The sequence below is a fragment of the Bubalus kerabau genome, chromosome 17 (genome assembly GCF_029407905.1).
Source record: "Bubalus kerabau isolate K-KA32 ecotype Philippines breed swamp buffalo chromosome 17, PCC_UOA_SB_1v2, whole genome shotgun sequence".
NCBI classification, from domain to species: Eukaryota; Metazoa; Chordata; class Mammalia; order Artiodactyla; family Bovidae; genus Bubalus; species Bubalus kerabau.
The window spans coordinates 19,730,174-19,751,257 of NC_073640.1; the positions used below are offsets into that span (position 1 = coordinate 19,730,174).

A 21,084-nucleotide genomic window follows, 5' to 3' on the forward strand; every position below is an offset into this window, starting at 1 on the left:
CTGTCTTCCATTAGACTACAAACTTTTTGTAGTTCAATGCAGACCATGTTTGACTGATGCTTACAAGTAGATAAGTTTATGTTACACAGTTAAACCTCAGCAACAATCATAGGATTTGATTGTTTCAACAAACATTTAGAAGGCAAATCTATGGGTGTGAATAGTGAAGAAAATTCTGCTATTTCAAAAACTATTGTTCTTTATTATTTTATTATATTTAGATATCTGTTTGCAAGTGAAAGAAAGAAAGAAATGCAATCAGTACTAACATGGCATTTTATCTTACCATTCATTGTATTAATATATGTATATAACAGCACAGGTCTTTAAAACTGAGAGACATTTTTCATATCACTTACATTTTTTATTCTTATAAGTACCATCTTCCAGATGGGGTTCTGGAGATGCAGTGAAATAAATGGAATAAAACAATGATCGCTCTGATTCTTTTGAAGATGGTGCTGTTCCCAGGTGCTCTGTTTCCTTCCTGTTCCCCACCATTGCCACATTCCCCATCACCCTCAGAGAACAGAAGGACTCACTCATTGATGAAGTCTTCAGTTTTTCCATAGACATGGATGGAGCTCAGGCCCTGCAGGGTGGTGAGGATGTGCGAAAACAAAGAGGAGCAGCTGTAGTTCTTCAGTCTCTTGAACACGTTGATGGCTCTCTTGAACACCCTGCATTGAGAACGGGAGGGAGCGACCTGGGCCATCCACTTCTGACACCCTCCAGTTCTAGGTCGGTCCTAGACTCAGACCTCATTCACAAGCAAAAAGAACCCACTCACCTAAAATAAACGAGGCAAGCAGAGAGGATGACGACTCCCATCAGCAGGATATAGGGAGATATGAAACTGATTGTCAACAGGATGATGATCACCACCAAAGTCAGGAGCACAGACTGTTCAACCATGATGGGCAAGAACTGATCCAACTCATCCATGTCCCCTGCAAAGCAGTTCAGGAGCCGGCCAGTGGGGGTTGTGTCAAAGAAGCACATAGAGCAGTGGGACACCTGTGAGAGCAAAAGCAACCCAGGTCACAAGGCTGTCTGCACGCCTTGGTGGGGGCTTGATGAAGACACCAGGCATCCTCAAGCTCTGAATGATGTACAGGATGCAGACTGAAGGATATCCAGGGAAGGCAACGTAGAGCACGGCTTAAAGGCAGAGGCTCCAGAGTCAGTTTGCCTGGACTCCAGGGCTGCTCGTCTTCCACCTATTGCTCTGGGACTGTAGGCAAGTTACATATAAACTCTCTGAGTCTCAGGGTCCTCATTTGTAAAATGGGAGCCCACACTCTGGACCAGTGCTCTGCAACAAGAAAGCCACTGCAATGAGAAGCTTGCACAACACAACGAACAGCAGCCCCCAGCCACTGCAACGGAAGAAAACCTGCATAGAGATGAGTAAATAAATAAAATTGTAAAGGGTATATGCAGGTTGGATCCCTGGGTCAGGAACAGCCCCTGGAGAAGGGAATGGCCACCCACTCCAGTATTTTTGCCTGGAAAATCCCATGAATAGAAAAGCCTAGTGGGCTAGAATCCATGCAGTCACAAAGAGTCGGACACGACTGAGCAACCAACACATTAATATTATTATTTGAGTCATGAAGTGGCTCTTACAGCAGCCCTCGTGGCAAATGTCTGGATCCTGCTGATAAGTATAGTTTGCTTGCTGTCTAAGGCAGAAGGTCATCATCATCAAGTAGTCGCTCGGTTGTGTCTGACTCTTTGCAACCCCATGGTCTGCCAGGTTCCTCTGTCCATGGAATTCTCCAGGCAAGAATACTGGAGTGGGTTGCCAGTTCCTTCTCCAGGGGATCTTCCCGACCCAGGGACTGAACCCAGGTCTCTCTCTTTGCATGCAGATTCTTTACCCTCTGAGCCACCAGGCAAGCCCAAGGTAGGAGGTAGGGAGCAGCAAACATCAGTGGGGCAGACTGTGAGACCCTTGCTTTCTTCTTCTGCTTCTAAATTGTCTTTAATTTTATCTCCAGACTCTTTTGTTAAATACATGAGCTAAAGCAAAAAGAATATTCACAATCACAAATAAAAGACTAAAGCAATCACCCCCTTAGGACACTGAGCACTTTTGGGGAGTGAGGGGCTAGGGGGGCAGGACTCAGCTCAGCTGTGGCATGAAAGGGGTCTTGGTGAGAGCCCATGCTCACTAGGGATTAGAAGTATATGGTGTGGACACAGGGTCAGGATCTCTGGTTGCCTCCTTAAGTAGCAAATTAATCTGGTTCTAGTTTTGTTTTTATATTTGTTGATTTTATAGTTGAGCCAATTTTTTCAGAGATTTTTCCTTTACTTGTGATTATTTAAAACTACATGGCAAATTTAAGATCAATAAAGCCATAAAAGGGTGAGCAAAAAGAAAATGTTTAAAATATGAAATGTACTTTCTAATGAAAAGAACTTGAACATTTCTCAAAATTAAAATATAGAATATAACTTTGAGAAGGCCTGGGTACTAGGTATTTCTAGAATCTGGGAATGTGGAGTCAGAAACTTAGAGACCAGCTAGCTGGTGCCACCACCACAGATTAGGTGGTAAGGACTGCTAGGCTTTGGAGTAATTTTTCCCTCTCCTGCCTTCTGGCTCATCAAGGCGGTTGCTTTATCTGAGATGTGGGGAAATGCCTTGGCCTCACCCTCCTAAATTAAAACACAATTTGTGGGACTTCCCTGATGATCCAGTGGTTAAGATTTTGCCTTCCATTGCAGGGGGTGCTGGTTTGATCCCTGGTCAGGGAACTAAGATCCCACATGCCTCGCGGCAAAAAACCAAAACATATTGTAACAAATTCAATAAAGATATTTAAAATGACGGCCCACATCAAAAAAAAAAATTTTTTTTAAGAATTTGCTTTGAATCTACAAGGAATGATGGGTGCCCTCATTGCCTCCCGAGAATCCCTCTGAGAAGCCCCTCTCTGCAGTTCTCAGCTCCAGCCTTCCTGAGCTCCATGCAGCTCTCTGGAAATGTTCTGCTTCTGCTCACCTCTTAATCTTGACTTGGCGAGATCTCGTTCATCCTCAGATCTTAGCATAGAGGTCACTTCCTCCAAGAAGCCTTCTTGGACTCCCACCTTCCTTCCACCACCCCCATGCTTGGGTCAGGTGTGCCATGTTCTTATGGTCCTGTGTGCCACCCCCATGGTTAACTCTGCACATCATATTACAACAGATTATTTTCCTGTCCATCTCCGTCCTTAAGCTGTAGGCTAAGATGACCCAAACCATATCTACATTGTTCACTCACCACTGTGAACCAAGTGCCTACTCCAGAGCCTGGCACCCAGTAATATTCGATAAGTGAAAGACAGAAAGGACATGTCCAAGAGCTAATGTGATACTATAAATAACTTGGTATTTTAGCCATAACATACATTCTAACCATAACACATATGGGGTTTCCATTTTCTCATATGTAAGATAAGAGTAAAATACCTACTTCAAAAGGAACTTAAGGAAATTAGAAGCAACTCTTTATGTGACTGTGCTCAGCCAACAGAGGCCAGCATTGATAGCTGAGGGTTGATCCTCTAGGAAGGGGCATTAAACTTAGTCGTGGGAGAGTTTCAAGAACCTATCTCATTCTCTGGCCTGCTCCCACCCAGTTACTGACCCAGTGTAAACTCACAACTATATGACATTATATTCTCCAAACCACAGAGACAGCAAAATAGATCAGCAGTTTTCAGAGGTCTAGGGGAGGGATATACATAGGCTGAGCAAAGGGGATTTTTAGGGTAGTTTGACTATTCTGTATAATACTTGATGGTAGACGCATGCCAGTATACATTTGTCAAAACCCATAGAAGGTACAACACAAGCAGTGAACCTTAATGTAAACTATGGACTTTGATTGATAATAATAATGTATCAATGTTGACTCATCAACTGTAACAGATGTCCCCCACTAATGCAAGCTATTAATAATAGGAGAAATTGAGGATGTGGTGAAGGGTAAAAGTGAACCCCATATTTTCTGCTCAATTTTTCTCTAAACCAAAAACTGCTCAAAAAATAAAGTCTAATAATTAGAAAAAAGAGTTGAGCAAGGTCAAGGCTCAGCCTGTGGCCATGCCCAGTGCCCAGACCCATACCTTGTTGAAGAGCTTGTTGTGCAATGCTGTGGATGCCTTCCCCATCACCTTGGTGAAAACCAATGATAAGCAGATGCCCAGGAGGATTACCAACAGGCTGCTGAGGCCAAACACCAGTTGGTAAAAGGGCAGCTGAGGATTGTCCAGTATGTCACCTGGGTCTGCAGCGGTCCAGTTGCTCTCTTGACTGCTATTATTCTTCAAGAAAGGACAGGGAGTATGGTATGATAAGAAATATGCTTCATCTTTGTCCCCAATTCCTGACACACAAGTCCTAAAACCCTTGCAGTTTCCTAGGTGATGGGGGTGCTTGGGGCTTCATTTCTGGTAATAATTGGCCTTTGACTCTGGTTTCTGACACGGGCCTCTGGAGCAATGAGAGAGTCTTTTGTAGCTAACGAGATGACTAGGGGCTGGGGACTCCTAAATAGCTTCAGGACTGGGGCTGGTCACCAGAAAGACCATGTCATGAGTCCAAGCTTGGAACTTTCAGCCCTACTCCCATTTTCTGGAAATGGGAAGGAGCTGGAATTTTAGTTTATGATCCGTCATGTCTACATGTTGAAGTGAAAGTCGCTCAGTCATGTCCAACTCTTTGCAACCCCATGGACAATACAGTCCATGGAATTCTCCAGGCCAGAATAGTGGAGTGGGTAGCCTTTCCCTTCTCCAAGGGATCTTGCCAACCCAGGGATCAAACTGGGGTCTCCCACATTGCAAGCAGATTCTTTACCAGCTGAGCCACAAGAGAAGCCCAAGAATACTGGAGTAGGTGGCCTATCCCTTCTCCAATAGATCTTCGCAAACCAGGAATCAAACCAGGGTCTCTTACTTTGCAGGCAGATTCTTTAAAACTGAGCAACATATTGAATCCACCATAAAAATCCCTAAAGCATGGCATTCAGAGAGCTTCCAGGTTGGTGAACACATCCATGTGCTAGAAGGGTGGTGTACCCCAACTCCATGGAAACAGAAGCTCTTGCACTTTGGACCCTTCTGTACCTCACCCTATATATTTTTTCATCTGGCTCTGCATCTGCATCATTTACTATATCCCTTATTTAAAAACTGATAAAAGTATTTCCCTAAGTTCTGTAAGCCATTATAGAAAATTATCAAGCCCAAAGAGGGAGTCATGGGAATCCCCAATTCATAGCTGATTCATCAGAACTACAAAAACAGCAGAATGATCTCTTTGTTTCCAAGGCAAACCATTCAATAGCACAGTAATCCAAGTTTATGCCCCAACCTCTAATGCAGAAGAAGCTGAGTTGGAACAGTTCTATGAAGACCTATAAGACCTTCTAGAACTAACACCCGAAAGAGATGTCCTTTTCATCATAGTGGACTGGAATGCAAAAGTAGGAAGTCAAGAGATATCTGGACTAGAGGCAAATTTGGCCTTGGAGTACAGAACGAAGCAGGGCAAAGGCTAATAGAGTTTTGCCAAGAGAACTCACTGGTCACAGCAAATACCCTCTTCCAACAACACAAGAGAAGACTCTACACATGGACATCACCAGATGGTCAATACCAAAATCAGATTGATTATATTCTTTGCAGCCAAAGATGGAGAAGCTCTATACAGTCAGCAAAAACAAGACTGGGAGCTGACTGTGGCTCAGATCATGAACTCCTTATTGCCAAATTCAGACTTAAATTGAAGAAAGGAGGGAAAACCACTAGACCATCCAGGTATGACCTAAATCAAATCTCTTGTGATTATACAGTGGAAGTGACAAATAGATTCAAGGGATTAGATCTGATAGACAGCTTGAAGAACTACTGACAGAGGTTCATGACATTGTACAGGAGGCAGTGATCAAGATCATCCCCAAGAAAAAGAAATGCAAAAAGGCAAAATAGTTGTCTGAGGAAGACATACTGAGAAAAGAAGAGAAGCTAAAGGCAAAGGAGAAAAGAAAAGATATACCCATCAGAATGCAGTGTTCCAAAGAAGACAAGGAGAGATAAGAAAGCCTACCTCAGTGATCAGTGCAAAGAAATAGAGGAAAACAATAGAATGGGAAAGACTAGAGATCTCTTCAAGAAAATTAGAGATACAAAGGGAACATTTCATGCAAAGATGGGCACAATAAAGGACAGATAAAATGGGCACAATAAATAGTAGAGACCTAACAGAAGCAGAAGATATTAAGAAGAGGTGGTAAGAATACACAGAAGAACATACAAAAAAGATCTTAATGACTGAGATAACTACAATGGTGTGATCATTCACCTAGAGCCAGACATCCTGGAATATGAAGTCAAGTGGGCCTTAGGAAGCATCACTATGAACAAAGCTAGTGGAGGTGATGGAATTCCAGTTGAGCTATTTCAAATCCTAAGATATGATGCTATGAAAGTGATGCACTCAATATGCCAGAAAATTTGAAAAACTCAACAGTGGCCATAGGACTGGAAAAGGTCAGTTTCCACTCCAATCCCAAAGAAATGCAAAAGGATGTTCAAACTACTGCACAATTGTACTCATCTCACACACTAGCAAAGTAATTCTCAAAATTCTCCAAGCCAGGCTTCAACAGTACATGAACCATGAATTTCCAGATGTTCAAGCTTGATATAGAAAAGGCAGAGGAATCAGAGATCAAATTGCCAACATCTGTTGGATCACAGAAAAAGCAAGAGAGTTCCAGGTAAACATCTGCTTTATTGACTATGCCAAAGGCTTTGACTGTGTGCATCACAACAAACTGGAAAATTCTTAAAGAGATGAGAATAACAGACCACCTTACCTGCCTCCTGAGAAATCTGTATGCAGGTTAAGAGGCAACAGTTAGAACTGGACATGGAACAACAGACTGGTTCCAAATTGGGAAAGGAGTACATCAAGGCTGTATATTGTCACCCTGCTTATTTAACTTATATGCAGAGTACATCATGCAAAATGCTGGGCTAGATGAAGCACAAGCTGGAATCAAGATTGTATATCAGTAGATATATATCAGTAACCTCAGATATGCAGATGACACCACCTTTATGGCAGAAAGGGAAGAAGAACTAAAGAACCTCTTGATGAAAGTGAAAGAGGAGAGTGAAAAAGCTGGTTTAAAACGCAACATTCAAAAAACAAAGATCACAGCATCTGATCCCATCACTTCATGGCAAATAGATGGGGAAACTATGGAAACAGTGAGAAACTTTATTTTCTTGGGCTCCAAAACCAGCCATGATGGTGACTGCAGCCATGACATTATGACACTTGCTTCTTGGAAGAAAAGCTATGACCAACCTAGAAAGCATATTAAAAAGCACAGACATTACTTTGTCAACAAAGGTCCGTCCAATCAAAGCTATGGTTTTTCCAGTAGTCATGTATGGATGTGAGAGTTGAACTATAAAGGAAGCTGTGTTCTGAAGAATTGATGCTTTTGAACTGTGGTGTTGGAGAAGACTCTTGAGAGTCCCTTGGTCAACAAGGAGATCAAACCAGTCAATCCTAAAGGAAATCAGACCTGAATATTCATTGGAAGGACTGATGCTGAAGCTGAAACTCCAATACTTTGGAAAAGACCCTGATGTTGGTGAAGATTGAAGGCAGGAGGAGAAGGGGATGACAGAGAATGAGATGATTGGATGGCATCACTGACTTAATGGACATGAGTTTGAGCAAGCTCCGGGAGTTGGTGAAGGACAAGGAAGCCTGGTATACTACAGTCCATGAGGTTGCAAACAGTCAGACATGACTGAGCAACTGAACAAAACGTCGAGACTTGTGATTGGCACATAAGCAGTCTTATGGGACTGAACCCTTAACCTGTGAGGTGTTGCTAACTCTGAATAGGTAGTATCAGAATGGAATTGAACTGTAGTACACCCAGCGAGTGTCCAGGGAGTTGGAGAACTGGTTGACACAGAGGGGAAAAACAAAAACCAAAACCTGCACTTTGCGTATCAGAGACATTATGTGTGGAGAGAGGAAAACTGTGAGTTTTCTTTTTCAGAGGTTCAGACCATCTGAGTTCAGGGTGAAATTTAGCAGGGAGAAAAATATGTCTTCCTGGGGCTACAGAAGACTCAGCAGCCAGTAGAAGGTGAAACTATATGTTAAAATCTTCCTGCTCAGTGCTATCGCTTTTCCCTTCTCCCTCCCCACTGCCCTGTGCTGACCCCCTGGACCACTACAGCATCAGATTCAGTGGCCTGTCTCCTTGATCCAGGTCTTGCCTCCACTCCATTGCCTCCTCTACCCTGATCGTTCCAAACTCAACTCCACTACCATTAGGACTTCTATACATCCCTTCCTCAATGCATCTTTGTCCTAAGGCAGTCTGCTGTCTGATATGAGTCTCTTCTCTTCTGTCAGGGTAGAAAATGGCTTGATAGATTACTTCACTCTATGCTGTTAGAAATCTGCACTAGATGGTCATCTAACATCACCTCTGCCTCCTTCCACACTCTCCAATGTGATTCAGGGAAGAGTTTGAGAACTGTTTCTCAAACTCCTTGCCAGCATGGTCTTAGGTTAGATTCTACCAAAGAGAGGCACTCACAGAAAATCTAAAGGCTGAAAGAGAAGCCATTATACTCTGGTGGCAATTGTGGACAGGTGCATGGAGCTTGGAATTCAGCCAGTGGTTAGCAGGCATCCTTCCAAGGATCAGCCCATTTAGTGCTGCCTGCTGCTAAAATTCCTGGAGCCTGCTTTCCCTCTCTCCTCCAGCCCTTCCAATGGCTGTGTAGCCTCTAACTTGTATATTAAATCTTTGGAAGCTCTAAATATTTCAAGTGGCTCCTGCTTTCCTGACCAAACTCCATCTGAAACATGACTCAAAAGTTAACCAAATAGATTGCTTGAAAGACATAGCCTGGATTCAGAGCACAGAGTTCAAGGCACATTGACATCTCAGGACAGGCTCCTTCTCCTCTCTAAGAATAATTTCTGCAAATATAAAATGGGGACAGTGATACCTACCTCAGAATGAGGTTGGAAAGATTAATGAATTAATCTGGTACATAATGGCTGAGAGCTCCAGAACCCTCAACACAAACAACCCTGTCCGAACTCCTGCACTAAAAGACTTGACCGAACTCTAGCGTGGCTCCTAGAGGCTAAGGCATGTCCCTTGGAGGACCCCAGCTCCCCCCACCTTCATTAAAGTGCCTCTGCCAGGAAAATTTACTGTTTTCCTGGCAGGCCCCTGATCTCTCTTCCTCAGAGCACTTACTAAGAAGCTCTCACAGCTGTGACTGTGTATCTCTTGCAACTCAGAAGCATCTTTCTTAAAGACCTGAGAATGATTCCTTTAAAATGTAATCCTCAGAAAGGACAGAGCCTCTGTCCCCCACTCTCTGTGGGAGGAGAAAGCTGGCTGCAGACACTGATGGCTTAATCGTACTGATGCTCACCAGCCTTTTGTACTTTTTCATTCTCTGGCCCAGCAGAGGCCCTGCTTTCCCTCCTCTCTCATTCTCCCTTTCAAAAGCCCAGATCACTTCTGTGCAAGTCATACTGGAGCTCAGCTCTTTCCCTGCTGTCAGGAGTGATGGATAAAACTTCTTTTCCCTTCTCTAACTCATATTAGAGCAGACTGTAAAGCATTCTTGGTGTAAAGAGCTGTCTGGGGACAGAAACCTCTTGGTTTTGTTCCTAGGAGACAGTACAGGTGACCTCTTGCTCTGTGAACACAGGATGCCCACCTGGGAGGGCGCTCCAGAGTTTCAGCTCCCAAGGGTTCCCTCTAGGGCCCCATTCATCAGCATGGCAAGGGCAGGTACTGGGCTTGCCATGGGCTTCTCTAACCCATACCCATGGGGCCCCAAGGAATACGAAGTTCCCCCATTCCACCCAGGTCCACAGAAATGCACCCCACCCCCACATGGCACTCACCCCTGAGCCCTGCCCCAGCCAATAGCTCAGCCACCAGAAGCTGAACACCGGGAAGAAGGCTAACATCACCATGAGAAGGAAAACCATGCTGCAGATCAGGTAACCTGGGGAGAGAGAGGAACGTGACACACAGGTGCCAAAAGAAGGTACGTGGCCACACCAGGCCCTTGGATCTTCCTCAGACACCCTACAAGACTAGAAAGAGCTGGGTTCCAAGATTAGAAAGCCCTGGGTTCAAATCCTGGCTCAAACTACCTACAAGCTATGTGAACCTGGGCAAGGGACCAAATGTCAGTGACATTCCACTTCCTTACATACAAGGTGGTGATGGTAGTCCTGTCAGCCTCAAGGGGCTGCTCTAAAGATGCTATGAGGTAACATGTGTCAAGTACCCAGCCCAGTGCCTGGTTATGTGAGCAGTGTTCTAGAGAAGCTGGTTGCCCTTATGCAAGCCCTGAGGGTTCAACATTCAAAATAATAACAGCTACCTTTCACTATTATGTACCAAGTGCCAGGTAGAGTACTAAATACATGAATTATTTTTGAATTCAGAATGCCTATCACCAAGTTTCCAAGGAAGGAAGTAACTTGCCCAAAGTCATAGAGCTGGAGAGTGGTGAAGCCAAGGATGGGAAAACCTAGGGTACACGCCTTCCTTTCCCATCTACCTCTTGCCCTGGCACTCTACCCACCTATCCAGTCTGTGCCTCATGCCCATATTCTTTTTCTTGAATTCTTCCTTAAGCTCCACCCAAGGGCCAACTCTCTTTAATGACATCTGAGACCATGCTTGGTCCCAGAGATCTCTCTCTCTTGCTACCAGTGGATGAATGTTTTAATTCTCTAGTTAGATTACAGGGTAGGTTCTCAGGCAACTTTATACACCCTCCCCTCCAGAACTCAGCAAGAGCCTGGTTCATAATAGGTACTTCCTAAATATAGATCAATTGGTTTTTTGGTTCATTCATTGCATTTCACAAGTATTTGCCACTCCCCTGCTCCGGTCAGGCCCTGTGTTATATCCTATAAGGATGCTCACAGTGGAAGGGGTGAGGATGGCAATCTCCTATGCACAGCCTGCCTCCTCCTCCCTAGACAGGTAGAGAGAAGACACGCCTTGTGCAGGGGTAGGTTCCAAAATCAATGAAGAATAAAAACTTGGCATGGAGTCAAAATTACTCTCAAAAATTAAGTTACTCAAAACCACAGTAGCATATACTTGGTTTCACGTTTACAACATTGTACAGTTATATATGTGTGAATCTGGTAACATACACCATTAAATAAAGCAGAAGCTTTGAAACTTTTTATTGCCATCCACCTTCAGCTATACAGTCTAATACATAATAAAATGAAAGCTTCACCAACATCACTTCTGCAGATATTTTCGACTCTAGTCACATTTCTATTCTCATTGCTCCTTACAACCCACTCAGCTGATTTCGCAGCCCACTAGTGGCTGGGACCTGTGGTATGAAAAGCACTGAGATAAAGAGGACTATGGCATCCTTTATTTCACTAAAAATATTAATGATGTTTAATGTAAAATGTTTCTTATTTTCTATATTCCTAATACCGTGTTATTTGGGGCCTTAATCCTGACAGACTGCTCGTCCCAAGCCTAGCTAATTCCTAGAGACAGCAAGTAACTCCTTGCAGGCACACCTTTGATATACAAATGAACCAATCCACAGCCCACCCTCCCAATAACCTCTTTTATCAAACTCTCACCCACCAAGCCAATATTTGCCCTCCCCTAAATCACCCTAAGACCAGGTATCAGACATCTAGGACCATCACTGTAGCAATGAGCCCTCCAGAATTGTTCAAGATGTCCAATCCTAAGCTTACTCAGGGTGCCTACCCTGCCTCACCCACTTCTTCCCACAGAAACCCCAGTAAAGGCTCTGGGCCCTGCTTTCTCTTACCACTCCACCACTGGCCAAACTCGGTGCTTCCCCATGTGGTCCTTCACGGCATGCATGCCATGCCTATTTCTAGGCAAAAAAGTATAAACTTTTCCCTTCATGAACATAATTTACATGTCTATATGCCTTGACATATTTGATTTTTTAAATGCCAGGTATATTAACACAAATACACATGGAAACATAATTTCTGGCACTGACTACAGTGGTCGAGTTATTATAGTTGAGTATGGCTGGAATTATGCAAGTGAGACTCATGAATGGCACGACCGTTTGAGTCCCTCTACCTCCCATGACCTTGCACATTCCAGTCTGACCCAGCTTCGTGAGCAGGCCTGGCCTGGGGCAGCTAACAGCCCATACCTCCGCCCGCCTGGATATAGTGGTGGTAGACTGTCCACTTCAAGGACCCTTCTTCCATCTTCTCCTTCTGTGTGAGCTGATTTTCCAGCACTGGATCAGGGAAAAGAAAAAGGAAACAGTATGCCTCCCAATCTCCTATATCTCCTTCCTGGTCAAGAAGTCCTTGCGAAGCCTTCTGTTCTGGTTGCCACCAGTACCCCACCCAAGTCTAACTCCAACCAGCAGAGTTTGCAGATCTGCCTGGACTCTGAAAAGGGGGTCCATTGCCAGCCATTCAATAGACCCTGGAGAGCCTGAGGTTCCCAAGGGCTGAATGGGTTGAGAGAGAGAGCGGGAGAGAAGGAAGAAAGCAGTGACCTGGGGCCAGAATTGTCATCATGATACTGTACAGCTTCAAGAAGCAAATCACTTAACCTCTCTGTTTCCTCATCTGACAACTGGCAGGCCTACAGATAATTACTAAGATGCTTTGTAGCAATACGCTTCTGAAACAGCTCCTCGAAACAGGTGTGACACCAGCCCAAGCAGACACGTGGCCTACAGCAGGGCAGAGAGATCAGTACCTGAAATATCAGTAGATGTCGTCGATGTCAACCGCCACAACGGTAAAAGGAGGCAGCACTGTGGGGGATACCTACTGTTTCTGCCTGCCGCTCTCCCTTCTTCTAACAGCAACGCCACTATTTTCCCAAGAGACGACAGCTCTCTTTGTGGAATTTTAATCTTGCGGGAAATTAGACCAGGATGGAAAACATCTGAAGCAGGTTTTCTTCAAAAGGATTCTATACCTGTCCCTGCTATTCTAGACTCCAAACTTTCTGAGGTCTGGTACTCCAACTTTTTTTTCACTCTGTGATCAACACCCTTTTCTGCCAACACATTATTTTTCAGCCCAAATTGGCTTCTGATCTTTGCAGCTGAAGACTCTGTTTGTGACAGATGTGCCAGGCACTGTCCTAACCCCTCAGGACCTCTTCTAATCTCCACTGTGATGTTGTAATATAAGAACAATTATCTCCACTTTTGCCAGTGACGGTTCAGAGAGTTTAACCTGTTTGGCCAAAGTCACACGGCTTTGAGAGCAGTAGTCCTGGAATTCTAATCCAGAACCTGTCTTACTTTAAAAATCAAAGTCTTTCTCGTCTGCTCCCTTGTCTCAGAAAAGAGTACGATCTTCAATAAGCATACTAAAAGATGTTCAGCTTCACCTTTTGAATGCCCAGAACTGGGCTTAATTTATTTCTGACTTCCAATGGCATTGTTCTCAAAAAATGTATAATGAATTAATGGCCCAGAAACCGTGCAAAGTTTATATCAGAGTCACTCGAAGTCAACCCTCAATCTGCCTCTGCACACCCTCCTCAGCTGTTCCCCCAACAATAGTCACTTCCTGGTTGCTTCAGGCCTCCTGACCAGCACAGTCCTTACCCCACAGCCCTCCAATACTTAGATCTGTACCCTATATGAGTAATGTCTGGCACCCCATTCAGTGAGTGACAAGGCCTGGTCTCACATTCAGGACGAAATGCCAGAGCCTGTGGAAGATGCAGACAGGCAGACAGAGGGTTTCACCCTGCTCCCAGGTGAAAGCACTATTTCATTCAGCACTATTACCAGCATTTTCATTGAGAAGTTCTTCCTGGCAAGCGGTCTGGGCCTGACCTTCCAGCTGTAGATCCTCTTCTGTCTTTGCTCCTCCCTGCAACACACCCTGGGGAGAAAGCACAAGCCATGGATGCAGGGAATGGTCCGCCCAGTTGGGTCAGAAGTGAGGGTGGGGTAGGGGAAAATCACCTCTGTGGCTTTCCCATGCATCTTCTGGATGAGCTGGGCGTATCGTCCCCTTTTCTGTATGAGCTCACTGTGAATTCCTTTTTCACAGATTTTCCCATCTTCAAATAAAATGATCTGGTCACAAAACTCTAAATACTGAAGAGTCAGAAGAAATAAGATCTTCAATAAACATACTAAAAGATGCTCAACTTCACTATTCAAAAGGAAAAATTTAAATCCTGAGAAAATATTTTATATCACCAGTTTGGCAAAAATAATCCCAAGTGTTGGTAATGACTAGGGTAAAGGGACTCTTACAAAACTGGGGTGGAGGGGGAGGCCTGCATAGATTGGTACAGCTACTTTGAAAAACAATTTGACAATATCTAGTAAAATTAAAGATTTTTGAAGAACTATGAACCAATAATTCTACTCCTAAAACACTTCCCAAAAAAAGCCCTCTCAAACACATGCATAAAAACACGTAGAAGAATGTATCAATATACTGAAGCATTTTTTTTGTAAAAAGTGAAAAATGGGAAACAACCTGAATATCCATCCTGGAGAAATAAATTCTGGAATATTCAGATATTGTAATACAATACTAGTAAGAAAGAAATAAAATTCCAGGTATCCACATGGAAGACCTTAAAAATATAATGTTGAGTATAAAAGCAAATTACCTAAGGACACAGAAAGTAAAACATCGATTAAAAGTTGTTAAATATGCAAAAGGACACTTGCTCTGTCTGGATTGATGCATATGTTGTAAAAGTATGAAGACGCACATGGGAACAGTGAACAGTGAGTGAGGGGCAGGAAGGAGGGAAGGGGCTGTGATCTGAGGGCCATCGACAGTGGACTGTGATGTGTCATCTGGGCAGTTACATGGGCTTTCTTAGGTTATTTTCTAACCTGTTTTTATGTCTTACATATTTTATACCCAAAATACTAAAGCCCAAATAGGAGAAGGATAAATAATAACAAGGTCTGGTATGAACATATTTAGGGAAAATGACCCATGAGAGGCAGCACCCAGCACAGCCAGTGTGCTTGATGGAAGAATGTGAGACTTGGCGAATTCTTCTCTGAGGGAGTTTTTTGTAACTTCAAAAGCAGGGGCTCGCCCATACAATTTTGAAGATAAAGGAGACCTCAACATTTAGTTTCCAAAAAAGCACTTAAAAAAATTCTATAAAGCAATTATCCTTCAATAAAAAACAATTTAAAAAAATTTAGTTTCCATTTTTACCAACTTATCTTCTCCACATGGAAAGCAGAGGATATCAAGTTCTTTGCAATCCTCTCTGACTTCGGGGTCTGTCTGAGATACAAAGGGGTATCTGCTGGGAGGCTGTTATTGATCATGCTGAGATGGCAGGGGCTTGAGGAGCTACATTATCTGTCAATCATGGCCAGAGCCCCGGAAGGGTGGTCACCTGCAGCTGTTGGGTCACCAGGATGATGGTCTTCCTCCTGAGCACCTTCTTAAAGCACTCCTCAAAGATATGCCTCCCCACATGGGCGTCCACGGCCGAGAGTGGGTCATCCAGCAGGTAGAGCTCACGGTCAGAGTAGACGGCCCGGGCCAGGCTGATCCTCTGCTTCTGCCCCCCCGAGAGGTTGAGGCCCCGCTCCCCAATCTGTGGACAGGCAGCCAAAGGCGCCGAGTCTGGAGGGTGACCCAGCCAGCTGTGCTCCCACCAGCCAGGTGGGCAGGTAGACAGACTAACCCCACTCGGTGCACACTCCTGGACACCTAATGATTTGACACCCCTGGCACTTCAAATATTTTTCACAATCTCGACTTCCCAGTGGTTAACAGTCCACCTGCCAATACAGGGGATGTGAGTTCGATCCCCCATCTGGAAAGCTTCCACGTGCCACCAGGCAACTAAACCCATGTCCCGCAACTACTGAGCCTGTGTTCTAGAGCCTGCATGCTGCAACTATTGAAGTCTGGGAGCCCTTAGAGCCTGTGTTCAGTGACAAAAGAAGCCACCACAATGAGAAGCCCGAGCACTGCAACTAGAGAGCAGCCCCTGCCCGCTGCAACTAGAGAAAGCCTGGGTGCAGCAATGAAGACCCAGCACAGTCAAACAAAAATTAATAATTAATTAAAAAGAAAATAAAAGTACTTTTCACAATATGCCTAGTAAAGGATGAAAAAAACTGATGCTCAGTTAACTGAAATTTGTAATTCATAGTAACATATAATTTTTTCTAAATTGGTTGCCTTGTCAGAAAGCATATTAAAACTTTTAACAGCTTAGCTCATAAAAATAAATCACTTATTCCCAAGAAACAGCACCTTCTTACATCTTACAATGGTTTTAAATTTCTGTTGACTGTAAGTGTCAACTGGTGGGATCACTGGCCTGGGTTAGGGGTATTGCCCAAGACCAAGACTGTATTATAGCTGAGCTGGTGGGCAGGTTTGTTATGTCAGGAGTCGAGGGTGCTAACCAGAATCATGGGGCAGTGGATCTGGAGTTTCCTAGCAGACTAGCACTTCAGGCAGCTGCTGGCTGGCCCATCCCTACATCAGGTCCTGAGGCCGTGACACCCAGGGTCTAAGTCCTATCCCTGCTCGACCCTGAACTCTGGTGACGTTGTAGAAGAGAAGCAGAGTTTAAAGAGCAGTGGGGTGACTGCTTGTCACTGCTCTGCCTCCAGTTTGCATGTGACCATAGATAAGGGGCTTGGCCTGGGCGAGGCTCAGTTTCCTTACTCACTCAGCAGACTTCAATGCCTACTGTGTTCCTCTAATGATGGCCTAACACTTACCCTACGCCAAGCACTATTCAAAGCAAGTTATGTATCAACTCACCTAAACCTCTAATCATCCTGATGAGGTCAGAACTATTACTGATGCATTTTACAGAGCAGAAGCTGGTTCTTCCTACTGAAGGGGAGACCCTGAACAAAACAACCAAGCTCTCTACCCTCCAGGGTACACTGCTGATCATTAAAGGAAGGATAATAAAAGAACTGACCTCATAGGTTATCTGAGGCTCATCTAATATATTAGAGTTGCTAGAACAGTACCTTGAATGTAGTGAATGCTCAGCCAACTGAGCTATTATTAGATAATAAAATCAAGGCAACCATACTGCTTTTATCTTACAAAGGTCTTATGTAGAGTAAAGGTGGCTACTGATGTGAAAGATGGAAAATTATCAGGAGCACCTAGCAGTCAGAACCGGCATTGCCAAAGCAGGGCTATGGCTGCCATCCCCACTGTCAAAGGCAGTGCTCTAGAGAGGGGCAGGGTGGTGGGAGGAGCAAAGATGGATGACTGGGGTGGGGGGTGGAGTAGAGGGGTTGGGGGGTGCTTCTCATCCTCACAGGGTCTCTGCTCTTGATTCAGAAGAAGTCTGAGATCAACTCCCATTCTGGTGAGGCAAGGTAGCCTGTTTGTCAGCTCCCAAGGTCAGGTGAGCCCCAACTTCCCTTCCTTGGGAGGGAAGGCTCTGAGACTGCAGGACTAGCTCCAGCTGCTTTGGGAAGGAAGAGCTGGGGTCTCTCGTCTTACCTACCCAGGGAGGCAGTCTGGGGACCCCAGAACACCATGACAAAGGCACCATCACAACAGAAGTGGGGTACCCTCGCCTCCCACTCACCTCCGTCATGTCTCCGAAGGGCAGAATTTCCAGATCGTGGTTCAGGGAGCAGCAGTGGAGCACCTGGAGATACCTGTGAAGGAGAGGGAGCTAAAGGGCCTGGTGGCTGGCCGCAGGCCCTCCGGCCTTCTCAAATTTGGAAGGGAAGGTCTTGCATTCCATGCTGAAAAATTTGGCCTTGATCCTGAATTTAATGGTAAATCACAGGAGGCTTTTTTCATTTCCTTCCTTCATTTTTTTTTTTAATGTAACATGTGCACTTGGTAAATGTTTGAACAGAACAAAAAGAAGAAAAGGTGAAAAGTGAGTCTCCCTCGCATCGTTGACCCTCAGCTGCTTTCCTCTGAATCAGTCACTAATAGAGTTTCCTCTATATGTGTTCAGAAATAATCTAGTGATGTACGGTATGCACAGCAGATATAGGTTTATATTGTTTTAATGGCACTACCATATTCCAGTATAGGGAAGCACCATGCACTGTTTAACCAGTGAGCTAATGCTGGACATTTGGATTGTTGCTAGTTTTTGGCTATCCTGAATAATTCGATGTGAACATTCTTGTACCTGGATCTTGGCATTCATGGGTGACGCTATATGTATTAACTACATAGCGGTGAATTTTCAGAGTCAAAAGATAGTGTGTTTTTATTTTTGACAAACTGCTCTATGAGTCATGTCAGTCTGAAAGCTGAGCAGTGACAGGATGAGACTGGGCTTTTAGGACAGCTGCCCTGGAGGCAGAGCACAAAGTCGAACAGAGCGGGAGAAGGCTGGAGACAGAGCCAAGAGTGGGGCAGTAGGCACCGTTCTGGCAGAAGGTCACAGACCAGAGCTGGCAGTGGAGGTGGAGAAGGGAAATATTATACCAGTGCTATTTAGGAGATTGAGTCTTCCAGGGTTGCTGACCAATTACATGTGGAAGGAGGAGGTGGCTCTTGGAGGAGGCAGGGTCGGGCTCCCTGGGGTGCACAGTTCAGTGATGCCAATAAGCCTAATTGGGAATTTGGGAGGAAAAGCAGGTGGGGTGGGGGCTGGGCACAACAGACCTGATGTTGAGGAGCTCACAAACAACCGACTGGAGATAGCTGGTTTATACACCCACATATCTGTGCCTTTCAGCAAGGTTACAACAGGCAGATTGCAAAATCAGGCAAAGAGTTAAAAGGGGCCAGAGTCCACCAGAATTGGAAGCATAGCTGTAGCAATCAGAGCAGTTTTCCTTGCTCCTCCACTGACCAGACTTTGCTCATGACTTCAGAGCACATGTCTCAAGCAGGTCCACCCAGGACTCTGGAGGGAGAGGCTGCAAAGGGCAAGGAGGGTGTGGGCGGGGCTGGGAATCTAAACTCCTTCCTCTACTGTTGCACATCACCCAGTGTTTTAGCTTTTGACTTGACCTTCTTAGGTCAGGAATTAATTAACACAAAGGAAGTTTCAAAGGAACACTTTGGGAAGGGGAGGGTTATTTTGAGCCAAAGGAGCACGATAGTTAAGCTCGGTGGCACTAGTGGTAAAGGACCTGCTTGCCTTTGCAGGTGAGAGACACGAATTCGGTCCCTCGGTTGAGAAGACCCCCTAAAGGAGGGCATGGCGATCCACTCCAATATTCTAGCCTGGAGAATCCCATGAACAGAGGAGCTACAGTCCATGGGGTTGTACAGAGTATGACACGACTGAAGCGACTTAGCGTGAAGTTTCTGAAAGCAACTGGGTTCAGATTCTGACTCTACCGTATCCTAGCAGCTCAATGACTTTGGGCAAATTATTCAGTCTCTTGGGGGCCTCAGCTGATTTGCTAGAAAATGGATCTGATGAGAATCTTTCCTTCCCAGTGAGAAGGAAATACAGTGATGCATGTAAGTGAGCACACAGCAAGTCATTATTAGCAGTGAGAGGCCCCTCTCCAAACCAGCCCCAGAAGCTCAGAAGCTTACCAGGCCTTGTCGTATTGGCTTCCCATGAGGATGTTCTCCCGGACACTTCCCTTGATGATCCAGGCCTGCTGGGGGACATAGGCCAGGCTTCCGTGCACCCCCACTGAACCCTCCAGCAAGTGCATCTGCGGCAGAGTGAGTCCAGCCTCAGGACCGTGGCAGCCACGGAACAGACCCCCCCTGGCTCAGCAGCCACAGTGCCCAGGGCTCCACTGTGCTCCAGGAGCCTGGGGGCTCTCCTGTGTGAATGAAATCTTAACAGGATCCTGCCAGGCCCACTGGTGAAGGCCCTGAGAATGTGGGCAGTAGCTGGGGAAAGCCAGATCTGTTCCTACTGTGACTGAAGGCAAGGTTCGCATTGAAGTCTCTCATACTTTTTTTCTCTTATTTCCCCAACCCCAACCCCTTGCTGTGAGATGGAAAGCTCCAGGCCACCTCTGTCCATCCATGAGTATCACAGAATTATTACTGATTTGTGGGTGTGATAACGTCATCACGGTTAGATGAGGAAATGCCTTTACTTTTTGGACATCGTGGTGAAACATTAGTGGGGAAAGTGGCATAATCTTTGTAATTTAAAATAGGTCTACCAAAAAATAAATAAATAATGGTTCTAGACGTGGCAAATATACAAATGCCATCAACTCCTGAATCTCAGTGGTGGGTATACGGATCTTTACCGTAGTGTTCTTCCTGCTTTTCTGCAGGGTAAATTTAAAAGCACACATTTAAAAAGAATCAAGGCCACAACCCTCATGCCCATGACCCCAGCAGAGGACCTCATGATCTTATGTTTCTTTCTCTTCTTATCCTGTGCTTCCTACTTCTTAACTGAAGACAGGCTTTAATAAGAACTAAACCTTTAAATGACATCTTTTTGTTTTCCTTTATGGGAAGCTAAGTGATTGGTTCATTCAAAGCGACAAGCCCCCAACCACGTAGAAAGGTGGCCCTGAATGGAAGCTGCTGGGAAACAGCTGTGATGAGAAGCAAAGCTCTGACATCAGCTGGACTGGTGTCCTTCCTGGCTGCACCCCTCACCTGCTGGCAGCTGTGGGCAAGTCACCTCTCTCAGCCTCATTTACTCATCTGTAAACTGACCTCAATGTCTGTGCCTTCCTCGTGGAGTTGTTTTTGGGTTGGGGGCCAAGGGGAAAAATGGGAAGCTCTGAACACAGGGCCTGGCATTCAAATACTATTCAAACTATTTTTATTAAAAAAAAAAAAAAAAAAGTGGGGACTTCCCTGGTGGCCCAGTGGTTAAGAATCCGGCTTGCAATGCAAGGGACGTGGGTTCAATCCCTGGTCAGGGAACCAACATTCTACATGGGTGGGAGCAACTAAGTCCTCACACCATAACTAGAGAATCCATGAGCCACAATGAAAGATTCCACATAATGCAACGAAGACACCTCATGCCGCAACTAAGACACAACACAGCCGGATGTATAAATGACTGAATGAATGCTTTTTTAAAAGTGGAAGTTTTCT

General features: G+C 44.9%; 1 protein-coding gene across 1 annotated transcript in view; it reads right to left on the reverse strand.

Annotated features, from left to right (window-relative positions):
- Positions 1–21,084, reverse strand: part of ABCC11 (ATP binding cassette subfamily C member 11) — a 77,098-nt gene that overhangs the window by 16,898 nt on the left and 39,116 nt on the right. The window contains exons 12-21 of the mRNA XM_055551945.1: positions 19,594–19,718; positions 17,660–17,732; positions 15,476–15,679; positions 14,058–14,192; positions 13,872–13,974; positions 12,264–12,353; positions 9,973–10,076; positions 4,122–4,319; positions 791–1,017; positions 543–680 (exon numbers count right to left, since the gene is read on the reverse strand). Of these exons, the coding sequence (XP_055407920.1) occupies positions 543–680; positions 791–1,017; positions 4,122–4,319; positions 9,973–10,076; positions 12,264–12,353; positions 13,872–13,974; positions 14,058–14,192; positions 15,476–15,679; positions 17,660–17,732; positions 19,594–19,718 (1,397 nt within the window). The remainder of the gene's footprint in view (positions 1–542; positions 681–790; positions 1,018–4,121; positions 4,320–9,972; positions 10,077–12,263; positions 12,354–13,871; positions 13,975–14,057; positions 14,193–15,475; positions 15,680–17,659; positions 17,733–19,593; positions 19,719–21,084) is intronic.